This window comes from Ochotona princeps, chromosome 8, assembly GCF_030435755.1.
Source record: "Ochotona princeps isolate mOchPri1 chromosome 8, mOchPri1.hap1, whole genome shotgun sequence".
Classification (NCBI taxonomy): Eukaryota; Metazoa; Chordata; class Mammalia; order Lagomorpha; family Ochotonidae; genus Ochotona; species Ochotona princeps.
Genome location: NC_080839.1, coordinates 52,666,643 through 52,691,745, shown reverse-complemented (window position 1 = coordinate 52,691,745; position 25,103 = coordinate 52,666,643). Strand labels below are relative to the sequence as shown.

The 25,103-nt window shown below is 41.3% G+C and overlaps 1 protein-coding gene across 5 annotated transcripts in view; it reads right to left on the bottom strand.

Moving 5' to 3' along the window:
• The window catches only part of SLC8A1 (solute carrier family 8 member A1), a 332,786-nt gene that overhangs the window by 252,782 nt on the left and 54,901 nt on the right, over nt 1–25,103 (bottom strand). For 4 of the 5 annotated variants that reach the window (XM_058668026.1, XM_036497680.2, XM_036497681.2 and 1 more), the window contains one exon: nt 4,513–6,342. In XM_058668026.1, the coding sequence (XP_058524009.1) occupies nt 4,513–6,308 (1,796 nt within the window). In that variant the 5' untranslated portion in view covers nt 6,309–6,342. The remainder of the gene's footprint in view (nt 1–4,512; nt 6,343–25,103) is intronic. The other variant, XM_004582756.4, reaches the window with a different exon arrangement.

Here is a 25,103-nt window from a genome sequence, read left to right as displayed (position 1 = left end):
TTTGTGCTAGTTAATTGGCACTATGGGCTTTTGCATTGTAATTTATAAGTGTGTTGATAATGTGTTGTTGGAAACTATATGAATCAGTGATCAGTATACTTTTTCAAATGCACATTTTGATCTTAGAGGTTGAAATAATTTAAATCATTTATGTAAGAATATGAGTGAAATTTAAATGACTCCCATACTAAGATTGAAATCTTTATCTACAAAAACTGGTAAAAGTGTGTTGTTGATAACCACAGTGTATTTATGACAAAGACTGTCTTTAGAACTAAAAAATTCTTATAAAATATTAATATAAGTATCACTATCAGTTCTTGATGTCAAATGCTTTTAGAAGAATACAGTCAGGATGTGGCACAGTAGCTCAGTGACTAAGTCCTCACCTTGCATGCAACAGGATCCCATGTGAGTGCTGGTTCTAATCCTGGCAGCTCCACTTCCCATCCATCTCCCCGCTTGTGGCCTGGGAAAGCAATAGAGGACAGCCCAAGGCCTCGGCACCCTGCATGCACGTGGGAGACCAAGAAGCAGCTTCTAGCTCCTGGCTTTGGATAGGCTCCATTTCAGCCATTGCGGCCATGTGGGGAGTGAACCAGTGGATGAAAGATCTTTTGTCTCTTTCTCTCTGTAAATATCTTTTCAATAAGTACAAATAAAGTCATGATGAAAACTAACCACTCAAAAAGATTATGGCTCTATCTCATTTATGAAATCAAATAATAAAGTTACCGCCTCAGCAACCATCCCTGATCAAGCTTGACCCTAGTTCTGTCTTTACTTATGCATCCTTAAAACTAAATAAATTTTAAATCTAGGCTTTTCCAGGAATATCTTTATGATATCCTGAAAACAATCACAGATTAGGGCTTTGTGCAAGTACTTAAAAGGATTTTTTGAAGTTTTTAATAAAGCTCAATGATCAACAACTCCATCTATGTAGAGTAAGTTTTTGAAGAAAACCATCTCTCAAAAGTAACTGAAAAGATGCTATAAATTTACTATTAAAAAGTTGAATTCCCACAGTCAAATTTCAATGAGTGATGATAAACTTACTTCACTGACTATATAGATCTGGCACTAAAGACAAACACCAAGCAGAAAATGCTCCATCAAGGAATAAAGATAATGACAGGGACAAGTATGGTGGCACACAGGCTAATCCTATGTCCTATAGTGCCAGCATTCAATATGGGCGTTGGTTTATTTGCCAGCTGCTCCACTTCTGATGCAGCTCTCTGCTTATGTACTGGAAAACCATCAGATGGTCCAAAGCCTTGGGACCCAGCACCCATATTGGAGACCTGAAATAATCTACTGATTTCTGGCTTAGGATCAACTCAATTCTAGCCATGGAAGCCACTGGGGAGTGGACCAGCAGATGGAAGCTCTCTCTCTCTTTTTCTCTCTGCAAAATCAGCCTATCAAATAAAAATGAGTAAATTTGTTTTAAAATATTACTTCTAAGCTGTGAAGATACACACACATGTATATGTATATGTAAATTAAAATTGCGTTTACTTATTTTTAATTGCAATGCAGAGAAAGATCTTCCCATTACTAGTTTACTCCACAAATTATTGCAACACCCTGTGCTGGTCCAGGCTGAGACCAGGGGAGAGGAGAGAATGGAATGCCCATCAATTCAGCTTTTAAATGCCCACAAAGGCTGAGGCCTGGCTGAGATGAAAGCTGGGAGCTGTAAACAGAACTCAGGAGTACACCAGGTAGCAGGAACCCAATCACTTTAGCCATTACCATTGCTTCCCAGGGTCCATATTGACCAGGAAGTTAGAGGCCAGAGCTGGAGCTGGCAATCACAGCCAAATATTCCAATATGAAGTGTGTCTGTCTATCTGTACGTACGTGTGTGTGTTCATGTTTATATGTATCCTTATATGTGTGTGTATATATATGTATATATATGTATATGTATTTAAGACATTTTTGAACTCTTGAGTGCTAAGCTCAACTTCCAGTCCCCAAATTTTCACCATCAATAGACCTATTGCATTTACAGAGCTTGCCAGCAACTATAACCTAAGGAGAAAACGAAAATTAAAACTATAGGGGACTTGCATTGGGGCTTAACAGGTTAATCGTCTACCCTCAAGGACCAGTATCCCAAATAGGGACAGTTTGTGTCCCAGTTGCTCCACTTTCTAGACAGCCCTCTGTTTATGGCCTGAAAAAGCAGTAGGGATGGCCCCAAGCCTTGGGACTTTTGCCTGCATAGGAGACCTGGAGGAAGCTCCTGATTCTGACTTTGCATCAGCTCAGCACTGGGTGATGCTGCCATTTGGGGAGTGAACCAGCAGACAGAAGATCTTTTCCTCTCTCCCATTCTCTGTGAAAATCTGCCTTCCCTATAACAATAAGTAAATCTTTAAAATAATTAAAAATTGTAGAAAAATATATGGACCCTATTACTGCATTTATGAATACAGTATTTTCCTCTTGCCAAGATTCCACTTTTCAAATTAGTGAATATAACAAAAAGTTTATGAAACTAGGAATTGGCAATCTGGAATGTCACTTGGAACTAATATATAGATATAATTAATTCCTGCCAACTTTCACCAATTCTACAAATTCTTTTACAATTTTCAAAACGAATGCTAATTTCTGAGGATAGACAGCTCATGATATTCTCTTTAGGAACTGTAAAAATCAACTGAATTACACAGGGTGAATATTTTAAATTATGCTTGGCAGAATTAGTTACCAAATCATTGTCTGTATTATTCCTAAAACCTCTTCTACACTGTGCCACTGCAAAGAAAGTAATGATCGCAAAATAGATAAGCCTGATTTGCCAATAAACCAACACAGAACCATCACTCAGAGGAAGCAAGAACAAGCTCTCATAAAGAAAACATTATTCAAGCACAAACATCAACTGAGTTATACTTAAGGACTACCCTTGTGATTTTATTTAATGGAAGATGTTTTTAATATCATTGAAAATATTCTTCATGAGTGCTCTCTATATGGAAGGTTCAATAACTGAAGTGATTTGAAGAGGTCATGGAGAAAAACTCCTAGCAGGCAAACAAAATTTGTGCCAAGCCAGGGAAGATTTCATTCAATGCAAGACCTTTCGAAAAGTTCTACTTGGCTATCACAACATTATGTTACCATATTCTTAGCCTTCAGTAATAAGTATCCTTACAAAACCTATGCCAGTAATTTGAACAGTTAACAGAAGAACCAAAACAGCATACTTAGGAACAAAAACGCTACTACATACCAGAGGGTAGATATTAAAATTTTGCTTTGCTTGATTTCAGTTTATTGTACTTCATAGCCATTCATCTATATAACACAACATCAAAGAGAAATAAAGACGATGACAGTCCCCTATGGGAAAATCTGTACACTTTGTTGATCTACCCTTGGTCTTCTCTCTGCACCCTCAGTAGGGGAAACTCCACACTTTGCATGCGCTTATTTGCTACTTCAACATATTATGTGCCATTAGCACAAGACTTAACCACCTTAACTACGTAAAATGTTTCTTTCCCTAAATTCTTGAACTGCCAATGACAGTCCACATAGTCATTCATTGGACACTTTGTTGCATTGTAGAGTTTCTTTGGCATTTTGGACATAGTTCATTATGTCAAATCTTCTGTCTTCTTTTCAGCAAGTTAAGTGCAAAACCCTCTTGAGCAAGGAGGGAAGATCAATTCTAGCTACTCACTGCTGGGCACTCTGGGTGACAAGATGAACACATTGTCATTGTCAAGTGCCAACAGGAAGGATAATTGTTACCCACCTCTATTCTCTGGCTTGCTCTCTGTCAACTAGGATACTGAGACAAAAACATCTTATTGTTTTCCTCAGCATTTTATCAACAGAGTAAAGCAGCTTGTTCAACCATGTAGAGTGAAACCAGACTAAACTAAGTAAGGGTTGTATGGCTATCCCCTCACTGGCATGGAGCTGAAGCAGAAAAGTTGGCCATTAGTCACAATCATTAGCACTCGAGCAGGATCATCTTACAGTGTCACAAAAAACAATGTCAGGTAAAAGCCACAGGGATGTTTTAGCCAGGTTTGGTAGCCAAGACATTTTTTTGAAATGTGTTTCCTTTGAGTTTTCTGTATTTGTACTCACCAACAAAACTGGAGGCCTAGTATAGTTTAGATTCCTTTTCAGTGCACACACTATGACTCAACAGAATCTGCATTGTTAAACCCATTTTAAGAGCCCAGATAAACTTTGTCAGAGCATTCATTTCATCATGTCATATAATGTCCTTAAAATATGCACAATTATAGAAGTTAACGTAAAATCCTGGTGTCAAAATTAGAGGCTTTGTGCATAAAGCAGATTGCTGAGTGGCTTTCAAGCAAGGACTGTTACACATGAACACTTTCAAAATTACCATTCCATTGCCCATGACAGTTTTTTAAAGCATACATATACTCACTCATAAAATACTCAACACGCCCACCACACACATACACACACGGATAAATATGTATTGAGATATGAGTGACTTACACAATCTCGTCGTTCTGGAACTCGAGTTCTCCACAAGTGTCCTCAAAGTCCTCCCCTCCACCTCTGGCAGTTCCTTCAATGGTTTTATAGGGAACAATAACATTTCCTCGGGCTCCAGATGTTCTCAACACTTTCACCTCCATGATGCCAATGCTCTCACTCACGTGGGTCACAGCTTCCTCAAAGGTAAAGATGCCTGCATGGTCATCATCAAAAATAGTTACTGTGGCAGTGCAAGGGGATCCCAGGCAGGCAAAGGTAGAGACATGATTGGCTTCCAGTATGCCATCTTCAGAAGTTTCCAAAGATACTTTGACATTGCTGAGGTGCACAAGGAAATTTTCATCTTCCTCAAAGATATCATCATCAATGATGCCGACTCGAATTTCCTTCTGGGTCTCCCCAGGCTTGAAGACCACAGTCCCTTCAGTAAATTCATAGTCAGACCCAGCATTGGCTGTCCCATCCTCTGTTCTGAAGTCAACGAACACAGTGTTGGTCAAATCACCCCCTCGACGGATAATGGTCAGGGCCACAGTACCACAGTTCTCCAGACACTGGTAGGTCCCTTGTTCAAAGAAGATCTTGCTAACTGGATCATTTTCAGCCACTTCCGTGTTGACCTCATGCATGCTGACAGCCTTCCGAGCTTGGTCAGCGGCATGCCTCTTTAAAATGTTGCCAGCTCCAGTCATCAGGCGAGTAGCCTGTATGCGGTAAAAGGCTCGACTCTTTTGCTGTTGACTTAGGACCTGGTAGTTTGCTAACTCTATTAATTGCTCTATTTCCTTCTCTGGATGCTTCTGCTTCAGTTCCTTCAGAATCCTAGCCATTTCTCGTCTAGCCTCTTCATCATCTTGGTCTCTCTCATCCACCTCCAGAACCAGAGCGCCATCTAAGAAATTGTCAACATGAGAGTTGACCACTTTCCCATCCATTTCAATTTCAGTCTTGGAAGACGGCCTGTCTCCTTCGTGTTCAATGATCATTCCCCTCTGCTTACCAGCCCGATACCTTTTGTAGACATACTTGTAAAACAGAAGCCTCCTATCTGCTACCCAAGCGAACACCACACAGATGGGAAAAAAGAAGAAAGTGAGTAAACCTTCCCAAACCTCCACAACACCAGGCGAGATAACAGACAAGATGATGTAGAGCCAAGTATAGGCAAATATGCTCCAGGCTGCAGTCACGAAGAATACGCGCAGGTGCTTAATCTTCCTGGTCTCTCCATCTGGGACCACGTAAACACAGAGCGCAATGATGATGAACATGTTGAAGGCAGCACTTCCCACAATGGTGCTAGGACCTAGGTCTCCTGCAGTGAAGTTATGGCCACACACTTCGATGACCGAAAGCAGAATCTCCGGAGCAGAAGATCCCAGGGCCATCAGGGTCAAGTTAGAAACGGTCTCATTCCAGATCCTCACAGTAGTCTTGGTGGTCTCTCCATTGGGCTTTTTGATGGTAATTTCTTTTTCTTGAGATGTAATGACTTCTATTGAGGACATGAACCTGTCAGCTATGATAGAGACTCCGAGAAACATGTAGACCATGGCCACAAAGTATACAGTAGCTCTAGCAATCTTGTCCCCAAAAGAAGGATCTTGGGGTTCCCAAATGGGCAAGATCACCCCTTTCTTACAGTAATATGAGCCAGTACACTCAGTTTCATTTCCTTCTCCTTCCATTTCTGTCTCAGCACTTATATGGTCCACATGGAAAAACAGGAGAGCCACAATAGCTAACAGATGAAATCCCATGGAGAATGTGGATGAGAGCCTTAATCTCAACATGTTGTATGATGCGACTTGCAACGTTGCCAACCTGCTGAAAATAGGATGGGGCAGACAAAGAAAATTAGTGAGTTACTTGTTTTTATGAAATCCTTAGTGGGTCATTATTCTGACATCATTGTTGATTAAGGAATTTACTGTTCAGTCTCTGAACTTTCTAAGCATGATCTCCATTCGCAGAGGAACATACACAGTTGACTTTTAGAAAACTTCACTTACAGGCTAGCCGTCACTACTGTATAGTAGCCAATATAAAAATTAGTGAAACTATTACTATATACCAAATATTCTGAGATTCACGTAAGATATTGATAGCAATCCTGTTTTCCATTTTCAAGAAATGTATGTATATATAATATATATGTAAGAACTGAATATGAAAGTTAAAAATTGTTAGATACTAAATTTTTAAAAAGAAACTGAAGTGTTTAAAGGAAAATCTAATTTAGCCTCAAAGAAAACTCATTGACACAATAACCTTGATAAGATTGGTGCAGTGAAATGTCAGACCCTGAAAAACCATCCAAGTCCTAATGTCTTCAGTTCAGGGTTAATACCTTACAATGTTTTATTAATTTCTATTTTCCATGATACAGTTTTGTAGGTATAGGGATCCCCTTCTAACTTTCCTTCTTTCCTCCCCATTCTCCTTCCAATAGCATTTTCCCCATATTACAATAGTACAGTCCTTCAGCACAGTCACACGTCCAACATTTGTCTATTTAATTGCACAATGTCATTGCAGGTATAGACAAAGGTAGAAAAGCTGGTATATTGTTAAGAAATATTCAGCTTTCACTGGGAATCTTCCTTTTATTCAGGAGTAGATATGTATGTTGCAACTTATCTTTACATTCTGATATGCTAGTTTCCATTACGCAGTTCATCTATAACAGACGTATATACATGTTTACCTATTCATCTAATGATCTTGTATTTCTGCATGAATGTTGCCTTATATCAGAGAGAACATATGCTATTTGTCCTTTTGGGATTGGCTTATTTCACTGAACATAATGGTCTCTATCTGGTATGATTTTGCTGCAAATTGCAGACTTTCATTCTTTTTAATGGCAGAGTAGTATTCCATGAAGTACAGGTACGAAAAAAATGCTCATATTTCTGAGCTACTGGGAACATACAAATGAAAATCACATGGAGGTTCTACCTAACTCCAGTGAGCTTGGCCTACACTGGAAATCGAATACCTGCTGGCATGGATGGGGGTTGGAGGGAAGCCATCCTTCTCCACTGTTGGGAGTGTAGGCTCATGTACCCACATGGAAGTCAGTACGGAGAGAGCTTAGACAACTGAAAATTGATCTACCACATGACCCAGCAATTCCACTCCTGGGGATATAACCCAACAGAAGTTCTGCATCTCAGAATGTGACACCTAACCCTGTGTTTATAGCAGCACAATCCACATTATTGAAGACCTGGAAACAACCCAAATCCCTAAAGAGGAGCAAATAATGCAACTGTGGCACATTTAACTTACATTTTATTACATGCAATCATGTCCTACGTGCCAAACTTACTCAGAACCACAGAAGCATATCAAGATTGCCTATAATCAAAGCTCAACAGTATTGTTTAGAGAAAAAAAATTTTGCTATAATGCACTATTTTCAAGCATTCCATTTTTAAAAGCATCTTTTGATGCACACACACTTTCCTCCTAATTTTCAGCAAGCCAAAATCTGAGAAACACAGCTCTTCACTTCTTAATGCACAGCCTGTCTTAGAATCTCCAGGCTTGCCACAACAGGAACGAGAAATTGTCAGGCCCGGGCCTAGTCTTAAGAGCCTAAAAGGCTATGAAATCAGCAGTTTTAGCCATAAATATCCCTCCTTGGTATCCATGTCATACTTTCCATGGTCATTGTAAAAACACATATTAGTTCTATACAGGGCTCAAGTGACCAAAAATGTTGCAGCAATAATTCCATCTAGATTAGCTCATGTGGCATCATAACTGACCACAAAGTATACATGTGAAGAAGGGCTGTAGGCAATTAGTGCTATGGCAACAGAGTCACCAAGTATCTCGAGGCTTGGCGAGCAAAGCAGCCTACTGAGCCACCACGACCCTAACTTCACCCACCAACTCATCCCGAACTCAGCTCTAACCTTATATGATCTCTGTCTCCAAGGCCTGTGTTAAGAAGTGGGGAGACCACTGAGAAAGCAAGGTCTAAAGAGAGGAACAGGGTAACTTTCAACTGGAAGGCCTTGTAGGAGAAATCAAGTTATGATATCATCCTAAGAAGTGATAGCAGTTGACCTCCTGATCTATGAAAAAGTTCAAAAGACAGATGGAATAGGAAATTAAGAGCTCTAAACTTGCCATAAGCCACCCCCACACATCCAAATTCCGAGGCTCATGTTCGCCAATGATGGTTTGCACTCTGAACCTAACCCAGGTCCAAGAGCACACCCCTTCCTGGCACATTCAGGCCGACTGAGATCTGACTAGCGTAAAACCCTTTGCATTTGTCACTAAAAGAGGGAAGAGCTACCTTAACACTAGGTTCAAGCTAAAGACCAACAGCAGATAGTTGCTGTGGGAAGATGTCCCATCTTAATGATCAACAGAAAAGACATTCCAGAAAGTACAAATGCATGCTCGGTAGGTCTATTTGTGCTGCTATTGCATGGTCTGGGAAGGCTGTAGAAGCTGCTTAAACCAGGTGATATTCAATCAGCCAGCAACAGTAAAAATCTAGGTCCAATGTCTTCAAGCACCCCTTTATCCTACAAACATGCATTTCAGAATGACCTGTTGGGTTCTCTCGAAGTCTCAAGGATGTATGAATCAGCAATGCCTCTGTCTAATGAGTTTACAATTTTATGAGGCAATAAATAGTGATAAAAACTGCTATAGTGAGGACAAGGCAAAAGTCTAAAGACAGGCCTGTCTATATGTGCATCAGTGAGCTCATACACATGGCATGCAGGGTTTTATATTAGATCCTTAGGAATCTCTTTTGATAATATGAGTTTTGATCAATGCCCTATAGAAAGAAAAGGATTAGGCCATGTCTAACCTCTGGGAAGAGAATCCCATGCCAATACAAAGGTCCTGGTGGTAACTAGACTTAGCATAGTCTAGAACACAAAGAAACCAGTATCGTAAGGGTCAATATGTGGGAGAGGACCAGAGTTAAGGAGTGAAGATACAGAAGAAAAAACATCATGGGAGCACTCAGGCCCCTGGAAGGCACTAGCCTTCGCAAGAAGGCATGGACAAAAGCCAAGACCTTCTGATCAGGATGCAATGCCCAATTTTCCTTTTGGAGCCGTCTCTCCTGATTTTTTGGAGACAGGATAAAGGTCAAACAATCACCATTATAAATCTTTTCTAATCTGGCATCTGATCTTCAGAATATGGAAATACTTTCCACTTACTATTTCTACCTAAAGGTCTTTTTTTTTTCATTGAAAGGCACATTTTACAGAGAAGAGACAGGAGAGAGGGCTTCTATCCATTGCTTCACTTTTCAAATGGCCACAATGATCAAAGTGGAGGTGATCCAAAGCCAGAGCCAGGAAACTCCTTGGGTTCTCCTACATGGCTCAGGAGCTCTAGGATTTTAGCCTTCATCCACTCATTTCCCAGGCCACAAGCAGGGAACTGGGTCAGAAGTGGAACAGCAAGACCAAATCTCAGTGTTTTTATGGGATGCCGTGGCTGCAGGTGGAGGATTAGTTTGCTACATCACCACGCTGGCTACACCTCTGGGCCTTTGAACATAGATTTTTCTATGCCCAAAACTACCTTGTTATTATTATTCTTCTTATTCTTCTTATTATTGATTGGAAAGTCAGATATACAGAGAGGAACAGAGAGAGGCAGAGTGGAAGATCTTTCATCTACTGGTTCACTCCCCAAGTGGCCACAGCACCTAGAGCTGAACCAATCTGAAGCCAGGAGCTTCTTCCAGGTCTCCCATGCAGGTGCAGAATCCCAAGGCTTTGGGCCATTCTCGACGGCTTTCCCAGGCTACAGGCAGGGAGCTGGAATGGGAAGCGGGGCTGCTGGGACACGAACTGGTGCCCCTATGTGATCCCAGCACGTGCAAGGTGAGGACTTTAGCCACCGGGCTACTGTGCTGGGCCCCCTTGTTTCCTTCGTAGAGGAAATTTTCAAAATAGGACAACAGCAAATCAGTCAATTGTCTGGCCTAGTGCTAACCAAGTCCATTGTTAAACACTCACTGATGCCTCATAATTCTTTACATGTATCAATGAAGCTAATATTTAGAATAACAAGCATTATTGCATTACACTGCTCCTAGTGCTGTTTCTATTAGAGCACAATTAGGTTGTACGATGCACAGCACTCTAGCAATAAGCCTACACAGAAGGCACTGCCTCGATCTAGATGTGGGATAACAGACTTCGACATAAGAACTTGGTGAAAGTCAGATTATGAACTTCTGGACAAAGCTCAAATTGGGAATGTTTCTAAGACGGATACAATTAACTCAGTATTATATCATCCTGATAATGTTTGAAGTAATCTCTAAGAACTAATGGTCTCAACTAACTTATTGAAAAGCGCCAAGGCTTCCATATAGGATTATGAAAGCCTGTTTAATAAGGCTACATGAGGTTTTCCAACACCATGGGTTTTAAATTATGAGTTAGACACTCAAATAGGTAAGCATAACATCTGTGCTACAACATGTGGGCTGGCATGTTCCTGGAGACAGCCACCCTCCCCTCATCTCTGGACTAGCAATGGGCTGGTAACTTCTTATCTACTATCAAGACAGAAAAGAAAAAGTACAACCCGTCATCCCTGCCAAACCACATATGTTTTCAACCAAAAGATGCCAGATGTATAAAGTGGGGCAGATAATCCATGACACAGAAAAAGGAAGAGATTTCTGAAGCTAAATGAAAGCATCACAATTATATTTAAAAGATGACAGCATTACAATTTATGAAATCAGTGGATACAATCAAAGATGTAGAGGTTGACATGGTGGTAGGGCAGGCGAGGCCTCAGCCTTTAGCACCACCATCCCCTACTGGTGCTGGTTCAAACCCTGGCAGCTCCACTTCTGATCCAGCTCCCTGCTAATGGTGTCAGAAATCAGTAGAGGATGGTTCAAGTCCTTGGGCTCCTGTACTCTTTTGGGAGACCTGAAAGAAGCTCTTGGCTTTGGATTGGCTCAGTTCATTTGAGGAGTGAACCAGTCAATGGAAGATCTCAAACTCTCCTCTCTGAAACTCTGCCTTCCCAATAAAAATGAATTAAAAAAGAAACACACAGAAATGTGTAGCTAGTTGGCAATGAAGCAATCTGGGAAGACTTCCCTTGGACTTCAGGTTCTTCATTAAACTAACTTCAAATCCAGTGTTTGAGACTGTGGTATGGTTGCTATCCAAATGTGAATTCCTTCATTCTTTTGTTTTTATTGCTTAAGTTTTTAAATTTGTTTGAAATATAGGACAGCTCAGATACAGGATAGGGAGGTCTTCCAGCCACTAGTTCACTCCCCAAATGATCAGAGCACCTGGGGTTGGGTCAGGCCAAAGCCAGGGGTCAAAATCCATCTGGGTCTCCCATGTGGACAGCAGAGGTCCAAGTCTTTAACTCATCATTTGTTGCATCCCAGGGGTGTACATTCACAGAAATTTGGCTACAAGCGCCGATATGGGACACAGGCATGCCAAAAAGCACCTTAACTATTTTTCCACAACATCCAACCTCCATTATCATTTTGTTTCCTGCTTCCAGAAACTTTTCCTCATCATCCAACTCATGCAGTTCTCATAACCTCTTTTCATTTTATCTCTACTATACTTTTCTATCAAAAGAAAGAAAAAAGTTAGAGACTATGGATATATTGGTTTGCTGCCTGCCTACCTGCCTTAAATTCTGCCTTGATCTACAAAATTCTAGATCAAGGAATAGGCCGAATTTTTATGGTGGATTCAGATCAATTCTTTACACTAAACTCTACAGTGCTTGCTGAATATCCGTTACATCCTTCAAATGAATCGTTGGCAAAATTTTAGTTTTTCTGGATGCCAGCTTCTGCTCATTATTTGAAGACAAATCCAGCAACATTTCTTATTACAGACTTGAAAGTCATTCAAAACTAGTGGCGAAAGATATCCAGCTTTGAGTAATCCAGCCACCTGTATTGAAGGAAGAAGACACAGCCACCAGGACTAGAGACCTACACAAACTGTAAAGAATGAAAAGAGCCTTCACAGCAAAAGATCTAAAGCATGGTTATGAAGCAGAGAGCCAAATGTTCGCTGGAAGCTGTAACTTCTTTGACTATCAAGGAGGGCCTGATTCAGAGAAAAGGAATACGCTGGCATTCCTAGCAGCCCAGTGTATTGGAAGGCCTAACCACGTTCTTTTGATTGGTAGCTGGGGTTATTCCAAGGAACTCCCTGACTAGCCTCCATCAGGATCTGGAATTCCCTTCTATGTAATTCTTGCCGACTGAAATCCTCAAAGCTAAGCAATTCATCTGTTTCTAAGGCAACATTGAAGCAACTACAAACCTTTGTCCAGAACTGAAGCAAGCAGTTCCAAATGTTTTTAGACAAATAGATGATGCGTAAGGGTAAAGATTTTTCTCATGTGACTAGCCTGTCTAGGGTACAAATCACTGGCCTGGCTCCCAAACTATTACACAAGCCTACATTTCAACTAAGCATTCAGCTCTCACAGTGAAAACATTACCAGAACGCTTTCACCCAAGAGAGAATTTCCTCTCTGCTACTGGATAAATTGGGAAGGTCTGCAGAGGAAATGAGAGATCATGGGGCATTCATGTTCTTCTATCTCATCTTGCAAAACTACAGTCAGAATCCTGACCCTTCTCAGAAAACACCCATCAACATTATTTAGCAAAACAAGCAACTGAGGTAAGGTTCAGGCAACACAGCCAAAACTCAGATGAATTTAAGATTTCAGACAATGAGGAAGTTGAAAAATCATGACATGTAATTGTTGGTCCTTTTTTCCTGCTGTATTTTTCTGTATAACGCTTTTATATTCTCTTATTTATCAATGGTTCTATTTCACATCTTTCTCCATACAGTAGGTGAGAACTCTACAAGAACATGCATCTAGCTCCTAGATTAGATCCTGGTACATAGAAAATGAATAGCACACACTTATTTAAGGAATACAATAATTATGGAATCATGGGCTGATTTGCCAGATTTTCGCTAATGAATCAGAATGCAAGAACTGGGTCTAAACATTTGCATTGTAAAAGTGCTGGGTGGGTGAAACGCACACACCCTAAAATGCACAGAGGCTAGGGTAAGACCAAAAAAAGCCAATGTCAGTGTTAGTTGGAGGAGAGGAAACATCTAATTCAGGCTCAGGGCAAGAAATCAAGATGGAAAAATTGATCTGCACAAAGAAAAGGATCTGAGGCTGTGAGAGTCTCCCTGGTACTTGGCTTTGGGCTTTCCTACAACAGATCTGGCTAGCTTATTTTCTCTGTTAAGAGGATGCTAACATTTTAGACTTCCTCAAGGGCCTTTTACTTCCCCCTCCTTTCCACACCATTAGAAGACACCTAGTCACATGCAACTCAAAATCACCTCCACCACAGAAGTCTTATAAAACACAAAGAACATCAAGGATTTAAGAATGAACTCTGCATGCTAATATAAAAATATGACTAAGAGGAAGGAAAATGAAGAGGATCTTTTCATTGAAAAGCACTGAAGATTTTGAGCGAACATTGTCTAATATTCCTGGACTCCATGTGAAATCAATTAGTATTGTACAGGAATTCACAATGCCAAGGTCACAGACAGGGTTGAAGGCCCCACTCAGTAATGTTAGAAAAACTGACTAAAATCACTGAGAATTGGGCTTGTCACAAGTGCTGTGTTAAACTGTTTTGGGGTACACTGTGACCTTTCTGAAACTATTGCAACAAAGTACTATCATTCTTACTTTTTTAAATGATAAAAGGTTCAACAGGGTAAGTTCATTGAAGTCATACAAAATTCAGCAACAGAATTTGAATTTTAATGTGGGCGCTTTGCATCATCCCATAATGGTTTCCATCATTTCAGTATCTTTTCATTTGTTTTCACCACGTAAGTTAACACCATTGTACTTTGGACCCAACGAGACACAGTTTGGGTACTTACTGTAGGCAGTCTCCCCTATAGCATCTCCTCCCTGTCTAAATATGTGCTTATCAACACCCTTGTATGTATATTCCACGCTTGTCTCATGCATCTCCACCCCCAAAGTGAGAGTTCTGTAATTATTCAAATGCATTACAGAGCAAGGGGAAGATGATCCATGTGGAGGATCACTACTGAAATTTGAGATCTGCCCTGGTCCTCCAGAACACCAGAAGGTGTTGCAGTCTGACCCAGCCCGGTGTGCCAAGAGATCTGAAATCTTTCCAAAGTCATGCCATAAACTCAGGTTTTCCCATCGAGCTAGGAGGGAAACATAGAGAAAGTGATCCTAGCAAAAACTCACACAGGTAGGAAACGGGAGATAGATGGGAATTGGGAAGAAAAACATGGCAAGTTGTCACCACAAAGATGCTGATATCCTTACATGACAACATTCTTTCAAGAATCTCAATGTACAATTTTTCTATTCTGGAATCAAGATAAAACCTTTAGACTACTAAGCAACCCAAAGAAACGTAAGAACACGTTCATTCATGGTTTTATCTGAAAAGCTTGTCTTAGTGACTCATGTGTGCCAGACATTGTGTTTCTAAGATGAGTAAGATGTATCTCCCTACACGCTCTCCCTCTATTGGAGCAGCACCAGGGTCAAGAACTGAGTCTCTTTACTGGAAGATAGAACTCCTTTCCTGGAGAATCACAGAGGGGAAGCTTTCCTGGCATTTGAATAGCGACACTGCACACTCAAATGGACTATTCAGTGCCCTAGTTAATGTTAGGTTAACAATTGGGGATCGAGAAACCTCAGACTACTCAGTGTGTGGTCCTCACACCAAGAGTTGTCAACTGTAACAAGTTCCTGTTTGTAGGCACCTACATGGGACTCGGAATTTTTAAGAAGCCTCCTGGCAGACACTGATACTTATTTTAGGCAACTATTTATCATTAATCCTGAAGGGAAGATGTAGCCTTTCTTTGATCTTTCAAAGTAACATACTCAAAAAGAATGAGGGTATATGCATGTGTCTATATTTAAGGGTACCAAAGATTTTCTACTTAAAATTGCAGTACTCCACTAACATTTAGTCTTAAGAAATTTACACATACACATCCTTAGTGAAATTTGCATACTACTTGTTCTGGAGGTGATGGACCCTTCATATTCAGATAGGTACTGTGTAGCTTTTATACACAAATGCTTATCATAGATCCTGTAGTGGATTACAAAGGTAATTTATACACAGTGCCAACACTTCATGAATTTAGTCTCCCTGTGAGTTGTGGAAATGACCACTAAAGGCAGACAAAATCAAAAACACCACAATCTGGACAGAGAGGATATTCTAGAAGGAAGTAATTCTATAAATGAGGACCTGAAGCAATGCTTCCCTAACTTCAGAGAATGACCCAGGGGCCAGCACAACAGCTCAATCACTAAATTCTTGCCTTACAAGTGCTGGGATCCCATATGGACACCCATTCATATATTGGCTGCTCCACTTCTCATCCAGCTCTCGGCTTATAGCCTGCGAAAGCAGTAGAGGATGGCTCAAAGCCTTGAGATCCTGCATTCACGTGGAAGACCTGGAAGAGGCACCTGGATCCAGATTGGCTCAGCGCTGCCCATTACAGCCATTTGAGGAGTGAACCAGTGGATGGAAAATCTGTCTCTCCTCAATGTAAATATGATCTGCCTTTCCAATTAAAAAATAAGTGTTAAAAAAAGGCTGACCTGTTAACTGGTTAAAATGAACATTCATTTTTGGATGTATAGGCCTAAATGGAAAGTTCTGATTTTAAATTTTAAGAAGCATTCCAGGCGAGTCCCATGGAGGTAGTGATGACAGCGTCATTTAAAAACCCCTGGCAAGAAGGACAAAAACATAAGGGAAAGACCAAGCAAAGAGTAGAACTGGCCCAAAGGGCACAGGGTATAGGAACAAACCTGGAGGCAGAATCCTTAAACAAGAGTTGTTGAAAGGTAGCGCCTTAAAAAAAAAAAATCACACAATAGCGTTTGTTCTGGTATTAATATGGGTGTGAAGTAACATTTCTTTTCCATCTAGGTAGGAGCAAAAAATGAAGTCCCTTAGTATCTGAGAAGTAGGAGACTGGCAATCAAAGGAAAATGGCTGCTAGTGGATGATCACTGGGACTCCATATGAGGAGCTAAGAGCACTGTAATTGTGGGGTATTATTTCATAGTTTCGCTGTAGATTAGCTCTGCCATCTCTAAGTAGAAACAGGCAAGGATTGCCAGGGTACTACAATAACACGACCCAAGCCTCAGGATAAACGGAAGTCTAAAGAACCAGTCAGTGTTCACACACCAGCCCTAAATAGAGGTAGAACACACACAGAAACAGACTCTGAACTGAAGGCAGTAGGCGGTAAGGAAAGCAGTGCCCTTTATGCTGTGGACTCCTTATGGGATGTGTCTACACCCCCTTGTCACTTCAGCTCAAGGACACTCTCTGCAATTACTCTTTTTGCTTTCTAGTCTGCCTCTTGGAACTGGAGATGTGTAATAGAAAATTCAATTTCAAGCTGTGTGGTAGAAGCAAGCAGGTCCTCTTGTCTTAAAAAAATTAAGAAGGAAAATGTTGGTTATATGAGCAGAAGCTGGCAAATTTCATCAGCTCTTTCCCTGAGTCATTAAGTTTCATCTGCCAGTAGATAGTTTTTCAGGAGACAGAGTCCTAGCAATCTGAGGTTTACAAGGCTCTTACATTTTCCGGCATAGTCTCAAATCACAGTCCTTGAAGGAATTAAATGCCCTTAGGATGAACAGAAGCAGGACATAAAAAGAAATATCCTCACAAGTTCAAATTGATAAAGGGTCTTAGCTAACTGTGCAGTTATCAACATGGAATGCTACAAATGCCTAGAGTTCCTGACAATAGGTTCCATGACATGGCTTGAATTCAACTGCATTCACACAGAATCAATGCATTTTAAAACTCATGTCAACATGGAAACGAACTTGTCAAATCCTGTTTATGCAAATGAGTTTCAGTGACTTATGGGAAAACAAAGTTTTCATGCAAATCCCTGAATACGACTTACGAAACAATTTCTCTAGAAGGATAATACATCTTGTAAATGTTATCATCTGTAAGCCATGCATCTATATATTCATACACAGGGAATTACTTAATCATTGATTGGAGTGTTACATTGTTAATGTTATTACCATGCCAAGATTGCTATCTTACATTTTGGGATAGATGATATCTTGTGAAAGATGCAATGGGTATGTCAGAGAGGACATGCTGAGACAAGCCATTGAGAGTAGAGAAAAAAGTCACTGAAGAAGGGCTGGCCATCAATTAATTAGCAAGTAAAGATCATTTTGCCCACTAAGGCTTTGTTTAGGCAAGGATCATTTTCATATCAGTAACTGGTAAGAGATCATTCAATCATAGTATTTCAGAGGTCTGTTCTATCTCGGGCAATGTGTCCTGATACTGTTTAAATGATTACCCAAAAACCATGATTATTAACTTGGTCAACTCCAGGAAGGAAACACGTAGTCCTGTGAGGGTCTTCAGTAGAGGACAAGCCTGTTTAAGGCGCAGGGCAGGCACTGCTGAACACCTGAGCTGAAGTGGAAGCAAACACTGAGCAGAAATTCAGATTGCTGCAGGAGGCGGCCTTAGGTTGACTCTGGCAAGATCCAGCTTCTTCCACCTGCTGGAGTAGATCAAGTATAGAAGACATTGCAACAGCTTCCTATAATCCATGCAAGTCAGAGCTCCATAGCTTCTATCCATTGCAGGCTACTCACACCAGGGCACAATATGGTGAAGGAAAGGCTCTCTGGTCCAGGGCCAGGAGAAAATTTGTGCTCTCAGCCTCTACCACTCAGACGGGTGTTCTAGAATGACTTACTTTCCCTCATCTGCAACTGGGGGATTCTGCTGATCTTCTGCAAGGTTCCTCCAACCCCTTACTTGAGCCTTTAAGATCATCCACAACACAGCACCTGTCTACCTTCCCAAGTGTGTTTCTGACAGTAAGCTGAGCTACACAGTGAGGATTAACCAAAAGACACCAGATTTACTCTTTCATGATTTCATCTTTCCATCATGATCCATTTCAGATGTCAAATTCTCCTCTATTATTGCGAGGAAGGCCCTCAGCAATATTCCAACTCTGCATCCCAATAAGGAAAAAGAGAAACATAGAAATGACAGAACTAGGCACAAAAGTGTGCTAGGCCAGGGCTGTTCACACTTGCACCAATTCTCCAAGTTCTCTGATGTTGGATCTGCGCCTCTCAGTCTACAGAGTGTCCGGAGTTATAAAACTATGGCCCATGAGCCAAACTCAGCCTGTATACTGTGTACCCCACAAAAAGGTTTACAATTTTAAATGACTGGAAAAAAATGAGAAATATTTTGTGGCAGGAGAAATAAACGTCACATTCATAATTCTTGAAAAAAAAAATAGTTTCTTATGGAACATAGCCCTGCCCAGGCAGGTATGTTTTGTGTGCAGTTACTTTTATTCTGACAGATCCTATGCTCTGTAAAGCTGACCTATTTACTAGAACACCCCTTATAAAATTTTCTAACCTTTAGTATTTGGAACTGTATGCTTTACTTCCTTTACCCACACTTGGTTTTCTTACCCACCAAGTAACCATTTATCCTGTAAAGGCTCTCAGGCAGTGAAGGGTATCTCTCCACCCTCCAGCCCGCACACCCCACTACTCATCTCAGATGATGAGTCAGTCTCACTGAGCATTCATGTGTCAAAACCTGTTCCAAATGTTTTGCTTAGTGTTAGTTTATTATTCACCACCCAAATCCCATAAGGTTTTTCATTACTATCTCCATCTAAAACATGAAAAAAATTAACACGTAAAAAATATCATGCTCAACAATGTTAAATATACCATTGTTGATTTCATATAACTATCATGACTGATGGCTTTGGAGACCTTTATTCCAAGTATGCTAGATCCTTCCTGTCCTTAGTTAATAGCCTCAAGGTAGAGCCAACACCCTTGTTCTCTTTCACCCTGGGGAATATGGGCTAGTCTTAGAAGGGTTCCTGAAGCCAGAAGGTAACAGGCAACATTTCTGGTGGCATCTTAAACTTTCAGAGTGAAAACAAGGGTTATGTGTCCTTGGTGAATTTTCTTCAGCACAAAGTCTAGATCCCGCAATTGTACTCTCATAAAGTGACCCAATTGTATAGAGCGGTCTTATAAAAAAATTACAGAACAGCACGATATCTGATGTCTCCCAGTACCAACTAAGATATTAAAAAAAAAAACACAGATACAAAGAAGCTCTTAAAAAAATAGCCAATCAGCAGCTTCATTTCAAGGGAAGACAGACAGGAATCAAAGGAAAGAGCCATCAATGCACAAAGCCAGCTCACAAACGTCAGCTCTAGGAGGTTCACACCCCCCAATGACTGAAAGATTTTGGAAGATGGGACTTGAGTTTTGAGACAGTTAATGAGTGCTTTTCTAAATCCCGATGCCACTCAGAGCCAGGGCTCTCAGAGTCTATATTGGAAGGAGGGGCCTTGGCGTGGAAGTGTCCGAGTCTCTGAACTCACCGCTAGGACTAGGTGCTATACGTGGAGTAAAACAGATGACATGTGGCCCTGGGTCCAAGGCTTTATCAGGAAAGCAAAGACATGGAAGAAGCTGGAGATGTTTAAGGGAGGAAACGGAATGACTTGATGCTAAACAAGTTAAGAAAAGATACCTGCAAGGGTACAGAAATCCTGATTGATAAATTTGAGAAAGCAGACTGGCAGGTGGCCGGCCCCTTGCCTTACTTCTGATTTTGACAGCCTTTCTCCTTTAAGGTGTTCTAGAAGTGCATCCTAAATTTGGGTTGTAAGTGTAAACTTTGTTTGTAGAATAGCTTAGGCCATCTGTCACAGATCTGTCCTTGTAGTTTGCTACCGGTAGGTAGACTTGGACCGAGAACACAACTAACAAGCCTGAAAACAGCTGTTAAGATTGGTCTAGGGTTGCCCTCATCATAAATTACTTAGAGCTGGTTTACTTGTTTGAGGTGACTAGGCTTCTGAAATCCTTTTTACTCTGAATGTTAAAGTATGGCCTCTTCCGGGAAGCCAGGCCCAAGGTTTTCTACTTTTCAACACCAACAGCCCTTTTTCTTTGCCAGGCTATAGTGAGGTACTCCATCACATTTGAGCCTGGAGTTCAAGTACAGATGCAACACATGATGCCATCCCCCAGAAGACAGAATGCCATACAAATGACAGGGATTTTGAAAGCCCAACTGAAGAACCATCCCGCATCAACTCTTGAACAACTTATTTAATTGAGCCATAGTCCATGCTTTTAACTCTAACACTGCTGTTTTCTTCCAGGCCATTCACGAGCATTGAAGGAGGAAAAAAAATAGCAAGCACAAAAATCAGCACTCAAGAGAAGTCAATCAACTTTTCTACCAACTGCATAGTCCAAAATGCCTACACAGTCAGTGCTAACTATCTGATTTAGTTGATACAATTTGCTGAATCATCACTTTATCTGTTGAACTTCCTCTCAAATTCAAGCAGGAAATCATTTCTGATTTCCCACACAATGGTATCTTCAACCTGGTCACTCCTTCAGAAAACTAAGACTGAGTAGTATTTGCACTTATTTTCATAGAACTATCACATGTACAAAAACGACTTGTACAAACTGACATTACACTAGCACTTTAGTTTACTGGGATGAATGTTACATAAAGATACAGTAGAATCTACCTTATATCTTTTTGGAACTTTCCATTCTAGGGGAAATATCTTACCCATTTCTTAGTCGTACAAAAGCTCCATTTTAAAAAAAATCACTTTGTTGCATTTTTGCCAAAAGTAAACATTCAGAGTGGATGTCCACCCCTCGTCTGGTCATTCCACCCCTCAGCAACATCCTCATTACCAGGCGCTCGACTCCCTCGACTCCCCTTTCACTTCCCCCATCAGAAGAGCCACACAAGGGCACAGGCTGGACCGTAGCCTGGTTTCCATCCCTTCTACTTCCTCTGTTTCTTCCTATGTTCTGAGCCCTCAAGACAGCCCATCTTCCAGTTTATTGGACAAATCAATTCAAATTTAAAGACGAACATACGACAGAGGCTTTTAAGTAAATGTAGCTCTTTCCCAGGTAACACCAATGCATTTCATTAGCAGTCTGCCAGATTTAAATAAAATCGCTATTTAAATGAATGGCTCGAACAGTGATAATTTTACATACTTTGTCGGCAGATGGATAGAACAAAGTTTTGCTCATCCTCAAATTACTTTATTGGCTATGTTACCCATCTTGACTACGAAAACACTGTTTTAGCTGTTGGTCAGTGCCTTTCTTCCTCCACTTATGTTCTGAAGTCTGTTAGAAGGTGTCAGACAGTGGAAACAGTTCTGTTAATGTGTGACCATCTTCTTATACATTTGGCTGATCAGATGAAAAGATAACGACCACCAAAGACATAAAACATTTAGAACTTGATAGCTTCCTGTGAAGGGACAATCTATAGAAAATACTGGAGGCAGCAAGATCTCTGAGCAATTGCTTTCCTCAAACTTGAGTCAACACACTAAAATGAGGCCCAGAGTCTCATGCATCTTAACTGTTCCTGTTGGAAAACAAAGCCTACAAGCAAAGCTGTACCCTAGGAGTCTAGTTTAGAAAATGGGCTATTTGGTGAATACTACTGAAAACTGATTAAGTTGTGTAAAACGTTGTGCTATGAATGTGTGAGAGGCAGGAGAATAAAGATGCAGGGCGCATGCGCGCACGTGCACACACACACACACACACACACACACACACACACACACACACAGTGGTGACAAAGATTTCAGGAAAATCCTCCTCCTGTTTCTAATGAGGTCCCATTAGACTAGTTCTGAGCCCCAATCAGAAACCTCAAAGGCAGACGTGGAAAGCTCACATTCCCAGATTCTAATCCATTCCCACAGGTCAGAAAACACATGACATTGACTTCCACTAAGTCTCACATCTGTCTCCAGGGAACAGGAATCCCTTTGTTCCAAGAGACAAGTGGAAAAAGCCAATTCAGCAACCTACTGGCCTGGTTAGACTCATCTGCTACTGAGACTTAGAACTGAAATGATAGATCACTAATGAAGCTCTGACTGATGTCAGATTGGATCCTGGAATCAAGTGAACGATGAAAACACTTGCCACAAGAGGGAGCAGTAGAATTTGGTCCGATGGGAGAGTATCTGCCAGGGGTCATGATGAAGGGTCCTAGGACAAGGTAGGGGGTTATGATGGAGGGTCTAACTGCAAGGTACGCATGGCAGAGGGTGTCCCTGTAAAACAAGACATTTATTCCTACTGCAAAAACGAAAATGCACAAGAAGCATACAAGAAAGCAGACAGAAGAACGTATCGATTCCTGAGTTCTCATCAAGCATAAAGTCACATTTTAATTGAAAGCAATACACTGGTAATCATGACGAACTATGCAATCACATCTACCGCATTTTCTCCCAAATTTCATTTCTACTCGTTGGCTGGTATAGCAGGCTACTTCCTACTTACACACTACTCTCCCTGTACCACAGAGAAAGCACTCATCCTCCAATCGCAATGTGAAAATCAGATCTTAAAATTTTCACTTGGGGAGACTCTGAGACAGCCATGTCTGTGAGCGAACCGAGTACCTCAGCTTGCTTTTCAAGTGGGAATTCTACTTCATGGAATTGGTAGTGCTTTTGTTTTGTTAAAACAGCAGATTAAGTACCAAGGAAAAGAACCCACGTGTTTGCATTGCAATATAAGTCTATTTTTGATTTTTTAAGAAAAGGACATTAGACATAGCTTGTTAACCAGTGCTGAAGCACTTTCTGGAATACATCCTTGAGGGTTTTTTTTTTTTTTTTTGCTTGTGTTTTGTTTTTCAAAGCATAATAACTTTAAAAAGCAATTAGTGTAATTCCTGCAAACAGTCCTGTGGGCATTGTTCACTAGCCCTCACCATCCTTTAATAATTTTATTTAGAGTTGAAGCATGTCCTGGCTGGGTTCCTTTCTTTCTCTTTACGGTCAAAGAATCTATTTCTGAATACTAAGTCGAACTCACAGGGGAAGCCATACGATAAGCATGAAAACAGATATAGACAAAGAAAACACAGCATGTTCTTTGAGTTCACTTTCCCCCAACTCGGCTAAGCTCTCCAGATGGAGTGAGTTAAGGCTCATTGTCACACTGGTACATCCTTTGCAAGCCTTTCACAGCTCAGCAGTGGATAACGAGTTACCTCGGTTCAGTCTTTTTACTTGCCTTTTTTCCCCCTAGGAATTAATCATTCCATTTTAAATAAAACACAACCATTTTTTTAGGGGGGGAGGGAACTAAGGATCTCTTACAGAAAGTGGGCATTTAGGTCCACATGGAGTCCTTCAAGCCTCCCCCATCTGCTTACAAGGCCCCAAAGATGGAGCTAGCTCTTCCTTCCTGTCTTCCTCCTGCTTCCCACAAAACTGTGACCTCCCAGTTTGGCAAACCTGCAGAGCTACACCCAAGGAACACAGGATTTGAAAGAGGAACCTACAAGTGCCAGCCCCCCTTTTGGTTTTGTTTTCTCTGAAGTGAATGAAACATCTAGATTCGTTTCCCTGCCTTCTTCCCTGACTTACTATGCGAATAATTCGAGAGAGAAAGAGTGTGTGTGTGTGTGTGTGTGTGTGTGTGTGTGTGTGTGTGTGTGTGTGTTGCAGGGGAGACATACTTTCAGGATTTCCTCCTGCTAGTTCCCCTGGGAAATCTTCACACAGGCTGTGGACCACAGAAGGTCAATGGCTCCTAGCTGAAGACTCTGAAACAATGCCCTCAAGCAGGTCTGATCAGCAATTTTCACCTACTCGGAGGGCTCCTTGCTCGGAGGTCTGTCCTGCCTTTCCCGCATCTGTCATCTTTTAAAAAGGCTTCTTCCACTACACCTCCCACTGACATCCTTTCTCTCTTTTTAGTCTTTCCACCTCCAGCAGGACAAAGTTTGTATTGTTATCTTTCACAACCACTAGTGGCTGACTAGGAAGCAGGAGGGGAGGTGAAGAGAGCGCCTTCCAGGGAGCCCGGCTAAGCGGGGTGAAGCCCCTACCTAGTGCCAAGCACGACTTTCTTTCAGGCGACTGCAGACAACACGCACATGGCTGTCTGCAAAAAAAAAAAAAAAAAAAAAAAAATTCTTTGTTTAAATTTGATCACCCCAGCTCTCAACCCAACCGCTGTCACCTAGGAATGGGGAGTACAAATCGCCACCCTAAGCCATTCATCAAAGCGCAAGAGAATGCCAATGGGTGGGGGTGGCGGGTGGGCAAAGAAACCAGGGCTACACCTATGTATTGTATTATTAGCAGACCCACCTGGGCGGATTTGGGCGCTTTAGCCGAGTGTCCAGCTCCGAGACCTCCCTCCCTCCCTCTTCTTCATTAAGGAGGAGCCAGGGAGGAGATCCTCACATCTCAGCACACACATTTCCCCCACGAGCCAGCCAAAGCTCCAGGGGCAGCTAATGCAGCGGCCAAGTTCCCTTCGAATCCCTCGGGGAAAGAAGCCTGTGTGCGTGGATCTCCAGCGCACGACCTGGCACCGAGCCCAGAGCCGGGGTGGGGAGACCCCAAGCCCAC